The sequence below is a fragment of the Euprymna scolopes genome, chromosome 6 (genome assembly GCF_053919585.1).
Source record: "Euprymna scolopes isolate OS-2025 chromosome 6, ASM5391958v1, whole genome shotgun sequence".
Lineage (NCBI taxonomy): Eukaryota > Metazoa > Mollusca > Cephalopoda > Sepiida > Sepiolidae > Euprymna > Euprymna scolopes.
The window spans coordinates 100,368,716-100,381,776 of NC_136487.1; the positions used below are offsets into that span (position 1 = coordinate 100,368,716).

General features: G+C 34.6%; 1 protein-coding gene across 2 annotated transcripts in view; it reads right to left on the reverse strand.

Annotated features, from left to right (window-relative positions):
- LOC145277821 (uncharacterized) overlaps positions 1-13,061 on the reverse strand; it is a 78,144-nt gene that overhangs the window by 32,177 nt on the left and 32,906 nt on the right. For both annotated transcript variants that reach the window (XM_080129721.1, XM_080129720.1), the window contains exon 2: positions 7,949-8,080. In XM_080129721.1, coding sequence (XP_079985847.1) covers positions 7,949-8,068 — 120 coding nt within the window. In that variant the 5' untranslated portion in view covers positions 8,069-8,080. The remainder of the gene's footprint in view (positions 1-7,948; positions 8,081-13,061) is intronic.

Below are 13,061 nucleotides of genomic sequence, written 5' to 3' on the forward strand. Positions count from 1 at the left end.
TATTAAAGAAACAATGTTTTGTTGAAAGGTACAATGACTTGGGTTCAAAAGGTCTATTTTGGTGTCTGGGAGGTGTTGTCGTTGGACCCATCTGTTGTGTTTAACTGCCAGATCAAACCAAGTGATAAGTTAGTTGGACAGATAAATAAATAAATTGAACCTAGGGAGAGATATGGTCATGAAAGACGAAGAAGAGAGAAAAGAAAGAGAAAATGAAAATAAAATAATGAGTTCACGAGAGAAAGAAAAGAATAAGATAATGGAAAAGAGAAGAATAACTCCAAAAAGGCAGAGGGAGGAATTTCTGATTTGATGAAAACGATTGACTTTTTGGAGTTAAAGTCCAGAGTCCTTTTTTTACTGACTGGCATCGAGACGTACATATCGCTCTCACCCCGCCAGGGGGGAGGGGGGGGAACATCCATAAGAGCTAAGTTGAAAAGCTCTTGTTCTTAGCTGGGAAATTGATTAGTGGAACTTAAGTATGCAACCTGCATCATGAAGCTTGAATCAAAGAACTCAACTAAACAAGTGTAAAACGATTTATGAATAATTATTTTGTTCCGTTATATAAAAATGTCCCAGAGTTTTTCCTTGTTCTCAATTTGCCAGCCTGAGATGAAGATGCAGTTTATTTCAGGTATGCCCTGACGCTAGATGATGAAGGAGACGGACTGGATCCAGCTCGAAGCCAGAGTGACGGACGAAATCGACAATGTTGCCACACGGACTTAGGGTCATGCACATTTCGCGTGCCCTGAGCAGCAGAAGGATATTTTCCAGTGACCAGTGAGAGTCTGGTCACCCTTGAGGGGTCCACCACTAGACAAGTAAGAATGTAGCCCTGCTGGGTTGCATCTATGGTCCTGTGAGCTGGGAGCGACGAACACGGCCAGAAGTACATCACAAGTATGCTCCCGTGAACCAGGATAGCGACGGATGCGGCTCGGCCCTCGGATGAGAGAGGGTTATATTATATATATATACATTTAAACAGACAAGTGAGATTTATATTATAGATGAAAATTTCGTTTCCATTGATTCATTCAATTGTTCAACAGTGGCAAGGATTCGACTAAAGTCAAATATCAGAATTAGATTGGATAGCTTTTAACAGAAATAACCTCAGAGCTAAAATTATAAGTATTATCATTGATATGGTTGATGTTCTGTGACTTACTTCTTTAGAGATTTCTTCAAATGGACTCAAGAATTGGACAACTTTTTGAACAAGTCCTCATTGGTAAGAGAGCATTATTTGTAGCAGCTGTCCAAATGTCTGTAGTCAAAGAAATGCTGTTAATTTCATCAAGAGATGATTGAATTTTTGTTTTTACTTTTGTAAGCATTGAATTATTTTTTGAATAAAGTACTTTTTTGATCGAATACTGTAATTTAGACAGTTTTACAATAAGCCTTTTAAATCCAATGCCAGATGTCATAAAATATGGTTGAATATCAACAGCAATCAGTTCTCTTATCAGAAAATACATCTCTTGTGACCTGTAATCCCAGGTTTTCTTCTTGGCCAATATTGATTCTATAGTAGTTTGATGTTTCTCTGGAAGCTCACAATTGCTACCACTTGTTCCTTGAAAGTCTGTCCTTGAACATTCATTGAGTTTCCTTTTATTCTTCTGAATGAATAAATTACAAGATAACGTTTCGTTTCTTCTGAATGATTAAAATACAAAATAACGTTAATTCGATAGAAAGAGAAATTTTCAATTTATTTGCCTAAATTTTAGTGCAGTTGTAAAAGTTAACATGTTAACAGTGTATCATACCTATTTTTTGGATAATATGGTGTAGACTATGCATGTCTCTTCGAGAAATCTTCACTGGCAAGCAAAAAAGAGAGTTAATTTGTCTTCGTTTAGGATATCATTTAATTAATATTAGTATCATTTATGACAACAAAATTTACTGATGAATCGGGATTAGAAAATCTATTAATCGTCTGATTATCAAAGACCGATTAATTGGTATTCAGCCAATTTGCTAGTCAGTCCATCCCTAGTCCTAAGTAATTTGCAACAGTATTTTAAGTTACCCACATTGAAGATTCAACTTTCAAAATTAAGAATACCACTTTTAAAACTGAATTTTTCCAAGTACTCTAACTGCATCATGGGTCCTTGGAGACAATTCTAGAACAAATTTTAAGAGCCTTAAACCTATATTATTTCTAGATGTAAATATCACTATTACTAATAAAGTCAACATCTCCAGTTTATTATCAATTGGGATGCAAGTATGTTGCTTCACTGAAGTATCTTATCTTCTATGTAGAAACTACATACTTCATGATGAGATTTGATATATATTAGCAGGAAGAAGGTCTGACAACGGCATCATCATTGTCCCAATGTATATATGGAATACTTCGAAGAAATGATATTCAAATCAACACCATTAAAGCCAACAATGTAGCTGCGATATGTGAATGACACCAGGAAGATGTTCAAACATTACTGAATAATGTGAACTCTATCCGCCCATCTATACAGTTTACAATGGAAAAAGAACATAAATTATGGTGCCTAGATGTGATGGTAAGGGGTTTATGTCATCTGTATATACAAAGTAAAGTTTCACTGGACAGTACCAAAACTGTCTCCCACCATGTATATAATGTAAAGAAAGGAATTGTCGGTTGCCTACAACATTGAGTAAAAGCAATATGTAGTAACAGAAATGCATATCAAGAGGAAATAGACAGTTTAAGAGAAGCCCTCCACCAAAACAACTATCCAAAGAGCATGACATCAGCTCCAAGACATTAAGACCAGACACAACCTGAAAACTCACCACAGTTTGTATACCATACATGAAAGGCTTGTCAGAAAAACTTCAAAGAATATGTAATCCATACGGCATCAGGGACAGTATTCTGGAGTATTTAGACTATGAGGAAACATCGTGTGCAAGTAAAGTTCCCTATAGAAAAAAATCAGGACTAAGAACTGTGTGTATGAGATCCCATGTAACTATGGAAAACCTTTTTTTTTTTTTTACACGGTGGTCACCACTTTTCGAGGCCCGGAAGTCACTCAGGGATAAGGGTTATTGCAAGTACAGTAAGTTAGTGTGGAGATTTGATGAAGTGTTTACTTAAGGGGGCGGTTCATTAGGAATTTGTTAACGTTGGACTTGAAGACATCCAAGTTGTAGTCAGGTGGGAAACAGGCAGACGGAACAGAGTTCCACAGACGTGCAGTTCTAAGAAAGAAACTTTGTTCATGGAATCCACGTTTTGATTTAGGCACAGATAAAGAGTGGGGGAAACTTTTCACAGTGGATTCAGCTTGACAGGTGTTTTTCGTGAAAGATTGGCAAGGGGGGACCAGAGATTGGAGTTCAGACGAGCACTTGCCATGGAAATAACGATAAAACAAGGATAGGCTCGCAACGTCTCTTCTGTGGGAGAGAGGTTGCAGGGTAGAGAAAAGGGCATCCCCCACTAAGCCACGAAGTCTATTTTGTACTCTGTCAAGGCAGGATAGGCCGTTTTTAGCAGCTCCTGCCCAGATATGGCAGCAGTATTCCATCCTTGGACGTACTTGGCTTTTATATAGATAGAGAATTGCATCAGTAGTGAGATATCTTCTGGAGCGGTAGAAGGATCCCACCATCTTTCCAGCGACCTTGGCAACAGACTTGATGTACGTGTTCCATTTCAGATCAGGAGTAAAGGTCAAACCCAGTAGCTTGTCAAAACACGGGGCCTCTCCCAGACGAGAGCCATCCATCCCAATTGATGCCAGATGGGGATCAGAGCATTGATGATGTAAAGATAGGAGTTTGGTTTTAGATGCATTAAAGGTAACCAGCCACATCTTCCCCCACTGAACCACGCGCTCGAGATCAGAGGAGAGAGAATCAGAGAGAACTTTGTCATTTACAGCCTTTGATGTGTTGCCGTAGATGGTTGTGTCATCAGCATAGATGTCAACGAATGATTTAAGTATGTGTTTAGGGAGATCATTGATGTAGATCAGAAAGAGAATTGGGCCCAGGATTGACCCTTGAGGGACTCCAGCATTAATACTGCAGGCCTCTGATTTTTGTCCATCGACCACTACTCTTATGAGCCTATCGGAGAGAAATGATTTAATGATTGAGAAAACATTTCCAGTTATACCGTAGCAGGAAATCTTGTGAAGTAGACACTTATGCCATACCTTGTCGAAGGCCTTTGATATGTCAAGAGCAATTGCTCTAGAAAGGAAGCCTTTGTCAAGAGATTCACTAATCCTGTGAGATATAACTGTTAGCATGTCTGCGGTAGATCTTGCAGAACGGAAACCATATTGTGTGTCACTAAGAAGGTTGTTTCTGCTGAGGGGGTTGACTATTTCTCTATTTAATATGGATTCCAGCAACTTACTCATAACACACAGGAGACTTATTGGTCTGTACTGAGAGGGAGATGACTTATCACCTGAATTCTTAAATACAGGGCAAACTGATGAGGTTTTCCAAGGAGTTGGAAAGCACTTCTCCTTAAGGCAGTGCTTAAACAGTTTCGTAAGTATGGGAGAAAGTTCTGGTTGAAGCTTTTTTAACACTATAATTGGAATGCCGTCAGGGCCAGTTGCTTTACTGGAATCAAGGTTCAATCAACTATACAAAAGGTGAGAAAATTGGTGCATGTGTGTTTAAAAATGAATATATTCCAAGATTTCTTGGATATTATTGTAGATTAACACCTTCTGCTAAATTGCCCCCATCTGGCTTTTTTTAGGTAGGAACACTCTGAAAAACTTGGCTGAAATATAAAAATAGAAATTTTATATAAAAATTTAATGTAAAATAATCTTCAATTTTAGGGTGATTCTAACGTTTAAGGGCAGGTAATCATTTTTGTTCTATGGGAAATAAATCCTGATTGGATCGGGTTAGTACTAGGGCTAAGGGCAATTATGTGTGAACATCCTGAAAACTTGGCAGAAGGAAAAAACAAAAACAATTATTTTAGAGTGGATTAATTTTTTATATAAATTTTCAAGCTATTCTAGCAGTTTAGGGCAGTTAATCAATTTATTTTTCTATTAGAGATATTCTGTGCATATTTTTTAGGGCGCACAGGGTCTGTTTTGTCTTCATTATTTTTTAAAAATTTATTTATGTTTTTTTTTTTTTTAGACGATTATGTGTGGTTTTAAGACAGTTTGCATTTGGTCTTAGGATTAATGGTAGGGCTATGGAATGTTTTCATTTTAAAGTGGGTATCATTCAGAGGGTTAATAGTAAGGTTAAAAGGTGATTTTTCAAGGTGGGACTTGTCACTCAGATTTAAGGTTAATGGCATGACAGGTTCAAGAGAGGAACTTTTAGGAGGTGGGCTTATCAATCAGACCTAGATGAAGTGGTAGCGTAATTTTTTAAAATATATACTAACTTTCCAAATTAAAAATTTTTTTATCAAAATTTGGAGTACTAACTGCTAAAAAGCAAGAATGACTGAGAAATGGGAGACCATGATACATGAAATTTATATACGAAACTGACTGCCTCAACTCAATTATTTTTGTTGTTATTTTAAAAAGATTTTCCCCAAGTATTTTTAAGGTATTCACACATAATTGCCTAAAAAAGTTCAAAAGTATAATTGAAAACCAATATTTATTGAAGGAACCACTATTATACAAAAGAACCACAAACCATATTAACTTTAAACAAAAAAGTGTTTCTTTTTCAAAATAAACCTGTAAACATAGTTTACAAAACTCGATTTCAAACTAAACAACTGACAGAGTGTTTAATTTTCAGTACTACTATTCACATTGTTTACTTTTACTGAAAAGTGTTTGAAATTATTAAGTAGAACTTAATTAAAAATGGCTGCTTCCAAAAGAGAAATCAACACAGAATTATCATTTTAACCCATGAAAATAATAAAAACATTAATTTACTTATAATTTTGGGTACAAAAAATATTCAATACACATCATGTTGAAATCGTATTCTAAAAACATCAACGGACCAATTTATTTCATAACCTAACAAGTGAGATTGAGGTTGTTTTTCTGATTGGTTATCAAATTTCATGAAGAAATTCCTCATAGGGAAATGGTATCAACCACTGGGAGGGTAAAAAAAAAATTGACTGAAAATGGCCGTTTCATAGCATTAACATTTTTATCATTACTTTCCTAAAAACTCTTCAAATATATCATGGAGATTATTATTTGTTCAATCATGTGAAAGAATATTTATTTCCAAACAAAATGGTGGTATTTTGAGGACTTTTAAAATATGACTATTTTAGTAGAATTATCTCGAAATGTGTAATCATCTAAAGTGTTTCATGGTTGATGGACATTACTATTTTATTGCAAAATTTTAGAATTCAAGTAGTAAAATAGTTGATGTAGTGCTAATAGAAATTTTAATATTTATGCAACACAGAATTTTTGTATTTCTTAATAGAAATAAAGAAAAGAATTTCAGCTGTTAAATAGAAACAAATGTAATTGTTACAAATGCTGTTTTTTTACTGAAAATTTGTGTTTTGGCAATCTTTAACACAATCTTCAACATGAGAAGTATCTGAAAATACAAAATTATTTGTCCATATCAGCAAATACACTGTACGTCACACTCACATATGTGTACCGCCCCTCTTTCTCTTCCTCTCAAGCAAAAGAATTTGTCAATCATATTTGTCTATTTTACATGTAAATGTTTCATAGAAAAAATAATTGCTTCATATTTATAAATACCAACTAATTATTTATAAATACCAACTAATTATTTATAAATACCAACTAATTATTTATAAATACCAACTAATTATCAATAAATATCTACTGATAACACTGGGCAACCATATTTTACTTTTTGAATGTTGTCTAGATTTCTTCAACAGATTTAGTATATTTTGCTGAATCAGGATAAATTGCATCTGTTTTGTCTCCATCTGGTTAGGTATTTGTGCTAAGCTGATTTGAAAATAAGCAGATCTTATGACAAAATCGATTACATTTTTGTGGCATTATCAGCTGATTTGCTAACATATTCTAACTATGTTTTTAAGAGGAAAAATGTTTTGCCAACATATTGATTACATTGATAAAACTAAGTACATGTAAATTGCGTATCGATTCACCATTGTTCAAACTTCAGGACTTGAACTTCTGTTCCTTCAAACTCCTGGAATGCTTAGCAGCAAGGAGGTTTCTCTTCAGATTCCAATAGTAGTAAAACATCATGACTGCATCCCAGCAACCCTGATACCTAGTCTCCATCTCTTTCTCTATGGTCAATCCTGGAAAAGTCTGGCACAAGTAAGTAGTAACCATCCTTGTCCAGAGCCTTGGTGAACTGCTTCATTAAACTAAGTTTCATGTGCAGTGTTAGGAAAAAGTATTGTGTTTCTATCCACCAGAGAGTCGTTGATAATGTTCCTTTCTTTGTAAGGCACCAATTCCTCCTGTCCTTTTTTCGTGCATAATTTTTGGAAGATTTTGAAGTTTTATGATTGATCCCTTTCCAACATAATCATCCAAAAATATCAGACCTCAATACTTTGTCATTAAAATAATCATTTCCGATGAAAACATGGCATTTTACCTCCACCAACTTCTAAAATGCTCCACACATGTGAACAAAAACATAAAAAACAACAATATGTCATCATAGCTCAAAGACGTGATTTGATTAAACAAAACCAATGTGATTTATTGGATTTCGCATCAGATTCGTCCTATATCAGATGAAAAAATGCAGACAATTTGTTATCGATCAAGGGTTTTTTTTTTTTACATAGGCATAACCGCTTATCAAGGCCAGAGACTACTCAAGGATAAGGGTTAAGAGTGTACAGCAGTCAATTGGACAATATAGTAATTGTTAGTATTTATAAATACTAAATAAACATTTTGATTTATGATTCTCAACTAACAAATTTTAATATCTGTTAAAAAAATGAACGTGAACTTACTTCTGTGTAGACTTCTTGTTCATCATCATCTTTGTTAATATCATATGAAAATAGGAATAAGTGACATGTCCCACAAATTGGTTGACCAAAATTGTTACTATAGAAACCACTACACATCATACATGTGGAATACTGAAACAAATAAAAACAATTAGAAATTAAAAAAGCAAATAAATACACATATATACTAGTGGACATAAATCAATATGAATATTCTGTGAAGTAGCAACATCAACTAAACATCACTAGATTTACAGCTTGTGCATATTGCCAGATGTGCAAACATGCAAGAAACTTTGCCACGGTGAATTCTCTACTAATCCACAGGTTTTTAAGCTCCTGTTCATAATTAACTATTAGCCCAGAATAACTTTGCTCAGGCAAAATCCCCTGTGCAGAATCCATGACTCTACTGCATGGCAGTTTCTCTCTGCATTGCTCACAACACATTAATAAAAAAGAAGGAAAATAAAGAGATGTGTCAGCTGTAAGAGTTACAACTCCTTAATAACACATTACCTGTGGTTCTGATCGGTTGTTCTCATGGAATAACTTCGTGGTGCATTCGGATAGCAAAAATGACAAGATGCATTAACAATTACTGGTTTATCTATGAAAATGTCTTTATTACTATATAAGGTTCAATCTCCCCAAAATCAAATTTACATCCAATACTCAATGGGTCGAGGGGGGGAGGGGCACAAGAGAAGAAAAATATATTTCTTTTTCTTTTTTTTTCATTGTGAGAAAAGATTCTCGACTTCAAAATGAAGCGAACAATTAAAACAAGAATGTCACAAAATTAGATTGGTTGTCCACCTGAGATGGAAGTGGGAATGGATGAGAGATTGGGTGACAGAAAATATGAAATACTTAGCTGGTTGACGCTTGCGATAATCCAGATAAAAACATAAAATATCAAAAAGAAATAACATATCAGCTTTAGAAATTTTCTGCAAAACTGTGCACAACAACTTGAGTATTTCTTCATTTCCTAATTGGATGTTCTTCTCTGGTAAATATTTTTGTTTGTGTATCCTTTGGTGAGTAATTCTTATGGTATAGTGGAAGATCAATTCTCCACACAGGCTTAACTTTCATGTCATAAGCCTCATCTTTGCTGTTGTTCAATCTTAATGAATTGGGCTACTACGTCCATCTTTCTTTTCAGCGGTTTCATATCCAGACATATTGTTACAGGTACATCTGATTGAAATTCAAATTGGGTGTTTAAATTTTTATGCGCCTCTGTGCAAGTCAACAACATCTTCAATCAGCTTCATCCCCATTTTTTTCAGATCCATCCCTGTGGATTGGGTTGGATACGATGAGCTTGTTATGCCATGGATTTGCATAGGAGTGCAGTTGATAAGACAGACTTTTGACATTTTCATCATATGTCAGCTATATCATGAATGTTTTTTTACTGGATGTTTTCTTATGCACATGGTCTCTTTTAACACCACAACATCTTTGTTAAAATGACTTGATTTCCTTTTTTAATTTGGGGAAGGGGGAGGGCACAAATAGTGAAAGAGAGAAAGAGATACAGTGACTGAAGTGTAGGTGGAGATCATTCGTCTAGATCATTTCTGCTAGGATTTAGGTCAAAGGCATTTAGAGAATGCAGGGGGGGGATGTCTAGTAATTATGACAGAGAGGGGGTGGCGTCTGGTTTTCCAACATTATTGTTGAGTAATGATTTTACTTCACACCTGGTATCTGAGTTTGTACAAATCCGTTTTTTTCAGATTTGTTCTTTGTTAACCTCAATCATCAAAACATTTTCAACATCATCAGAAGCCAGACAAGATCCATTTTTACCTGGAAATACTCATTATTACACATACTGCCAGAGTGGCCGGATATAGACAATATTCATGCACATCTCTAACAAGGTACCTATCTATCAAAAAGAATTATAAATGTGCAATACCTTTAATGCCATGACTACTGCTAAAGACGGTTGAATTGTGACAGAATGAAAGAAGCCTCTTCTTTCAGACACAAGAGTGCATCAAACTGAGGTCTTGAAGTGGACAGCTTATTGACAGCCATGCAGACTAAATTAGATAATTTACCTTGCTATCAACACAAATGCATCATCCATCAATTTCTAGATGCCTTTGACAAAGAAGTATTGAGGGAATCTCCTCTTGTAACAAGATTACCCATGGTGAATTAGAAAAAGTATTAATTTCTAATAGTTATTATGATGACAAGAGGCATTGCTTTGTTATGAAAGTGGCCCGTTCAGATTGGTTACTTTTGCAATTCAAAATTATATGTACAATATCCTATGCTTTGCTATGCTGGTGGGGCCTCGCAGGGAACCCATTGCATATAAAGAAATGAGTGTCGGCAATGTACATCAGCAATGGAAGCCATTTAAAATGCTTTTTGTGTTCTGTACTTTTATTGGTGGAAAAAGATACTTGTGGAAATACTAAGTGAATTTACCAATTGAAGGAAATAAGTGTTGATTTTCAGTTTTATATAGCACAGTATCCTCGGCAAAGCTAATAGCATTGGGACACATAACCATAAGAAGAAATATCCCGCATGACTATGTGAGGAACATCACAAACTTTTACATGTGATGCTGAAAGAAGAACACAGAGGGTTCAGTATATTACTCTTCCTGTGCATTTTTCCACATTAACATCTAAGACCACTTTACATGTGCCAGAATCAATTGATAACTGCTCCTTAGGAAACATTATTAAGCACAATAGCCAGCTTATCCCTCACCATGACATGCTTTATTCAAAATAAGAAATTTTCAACACTTACTGACATTATGCATCAGAATAGACCTACTAGATTAGTCTACAGCTCGGATTCACATAAATCCAGTCTCTGGATTTATGTCACTTGTTGACTTTCCTAGTGCCGCACACTATCTACAAAGATTAAATGCATCAAAATCGAAATCCTATATTTTTGCAAATCCTTAAAGATGAAGTTCAGCATCACAAGCGACATTTACCATAACCACAGCATGCCTAAATTCCCCCAGATTATAATCTGAAACGATGCAATCTAAACAAGATTATCACGGACCGACAAGGAGAAATTTTCTAGCTTGGTAGACGGAGTCCACCCTCTTTCAGCAGAAAAAACAGTCTGACACGTTACCCCAACACTAAAGAGACAAAGAACTGACGAAATTAAATGTTAAAAAAAAAAAAAAAAAAAACAGCAGGTGGTTAAACTAGCGTCAATGTTTTCTAGGTCAAACATCACGTCATCGTCGTAGTAGTAGAAAAGGAAAATGAAGAAACGATTTTTTTACTACTCCTCCTTGTAGAAAAGCATCTCATTGAGGGTGAAGGAATGAATGTTTTTAGCCAATTTTTTTATATTTGTCGTCCGAAGGGTCAAGCTTCAAAATGATCCTTATCTGGCGAAAACCCGTCGCCTTTGTGGAAAGATTTGCGAGACATACAAACACACACACTAACACACATTTTGCCTTTTATACATATAGATGGTCGTTATGGACTAAAAAAAATAAAGGGTACATATTAAACTTTAGTTAATCGAACAAGAAAGGGACACAAAACTGGCATTTGTTTACACAGTCCAACAACACACAAAGGTGATGGAAAGAAACAACAAAGATAAAAATATTAAATGTTACCAAAGACAAAGTTAAAACACTAAAGAATATCCAAGTTAGAAGAAGAGTAACTTATCTTATCTTATGTTTTTCTTTACTTCAAAAACAAAAATGGTGTCAAATATATTAGAATGAAAAAAATGGCGTCCTTACGTCCATGTGGAGACTTGATAATTGCTCAAAAATCCAAAATTAAAGAAAATACATCCAATAAATTTACCAAGCATGCGAATATGTGATATTTTATCAGTAAATGGGTTAAAGTACACAAAAAATAATTATGCCTCCTCCAAAATTCACTCCCGCCCTGATTTAATATTGTAAATTTTTGTTTACTATCCTTTCTTAGATTTTAAGTTTACATTATGGTATGATTTTTTTCTTTATTTGTTTTAGGTATGTGAACTTCATTTTCGGCCTTAGGATATAATAAAGGAGAAGTCAAGATTTGATGATAAAACAGGTAGTATTATTAGAGTTAAACTAAAAAAAAAATACTTGCTATTCCGACAATTCTTTCAAATTGTCGCTCATATTTATCAAAGACAACAACATCCAGAGAGTCACCAAACTTGAAGAGAATTTGAGCAGAGAATGTTGCTATTAAGCATGCTATAAAGGAAAGTATAGTTGATGCGTTAGAATATAAAAAGGAAAAGACATTCCACAACATTGAGGATTTACAAAAGAAATTAAATTTTCTTGGTAGCAATTACTGCAGTGTTATTAGACAGGAAGATATGCTTCTTACACGACGAATCATCAAATCTCAGGTCCAAAAATCAGTCTGTCCCTTATAATTGAATCTGATTTATCAGTGCATGTCTTCTGCAGTGATGTAGAAATGAAGACTATAGGGGAATATAGGATTCCTAAACATGTCACTGATGTTAATACTTTGCAGATTTTGATTGAAAACATGAAGGAAATGGACATAAAAGAACAGCAAAACAAACTTGAAAATGTAGTTTCTATATTAAAATTAATCTTGTCATTTTTGTTATTAGTGCAAGATGAGCCATTTAAATATTTCAATGCAGTTAAATTCATATATGAACAAATAAACCTAATGACAATGAATAAACTTAATTATTCAAGTGAAATGATATTCTCTTCTTTATTATATAACTGCTCCCCTAGAGGATACAGACTTAAGAGACACTAAAAATGTAATTTTGCCATGTTATTCAACCATCAGAAGAATAACCCCCATCAACCTATATGAATCCAGTTATTGAACAATATGATAACAATTTTCTTATGTATATCAAAAGTAAGTTCAAGTTACTAGAAAGACATCACAGTAACTGAAACCTTATCTTGATTATAAGAGTGGCAATATTGTTGGCTTGGCTAATAACAGCAATGAAGCTGAAACGAGTGCATTTGCTTTTATGCTTAGCAGTGTATTCTCACAATATAAGGATGTTGTACATGCTATGCCAACTAAATGTCTTCTAGCTGAGAATTTATTTGACATGATCAAACGTT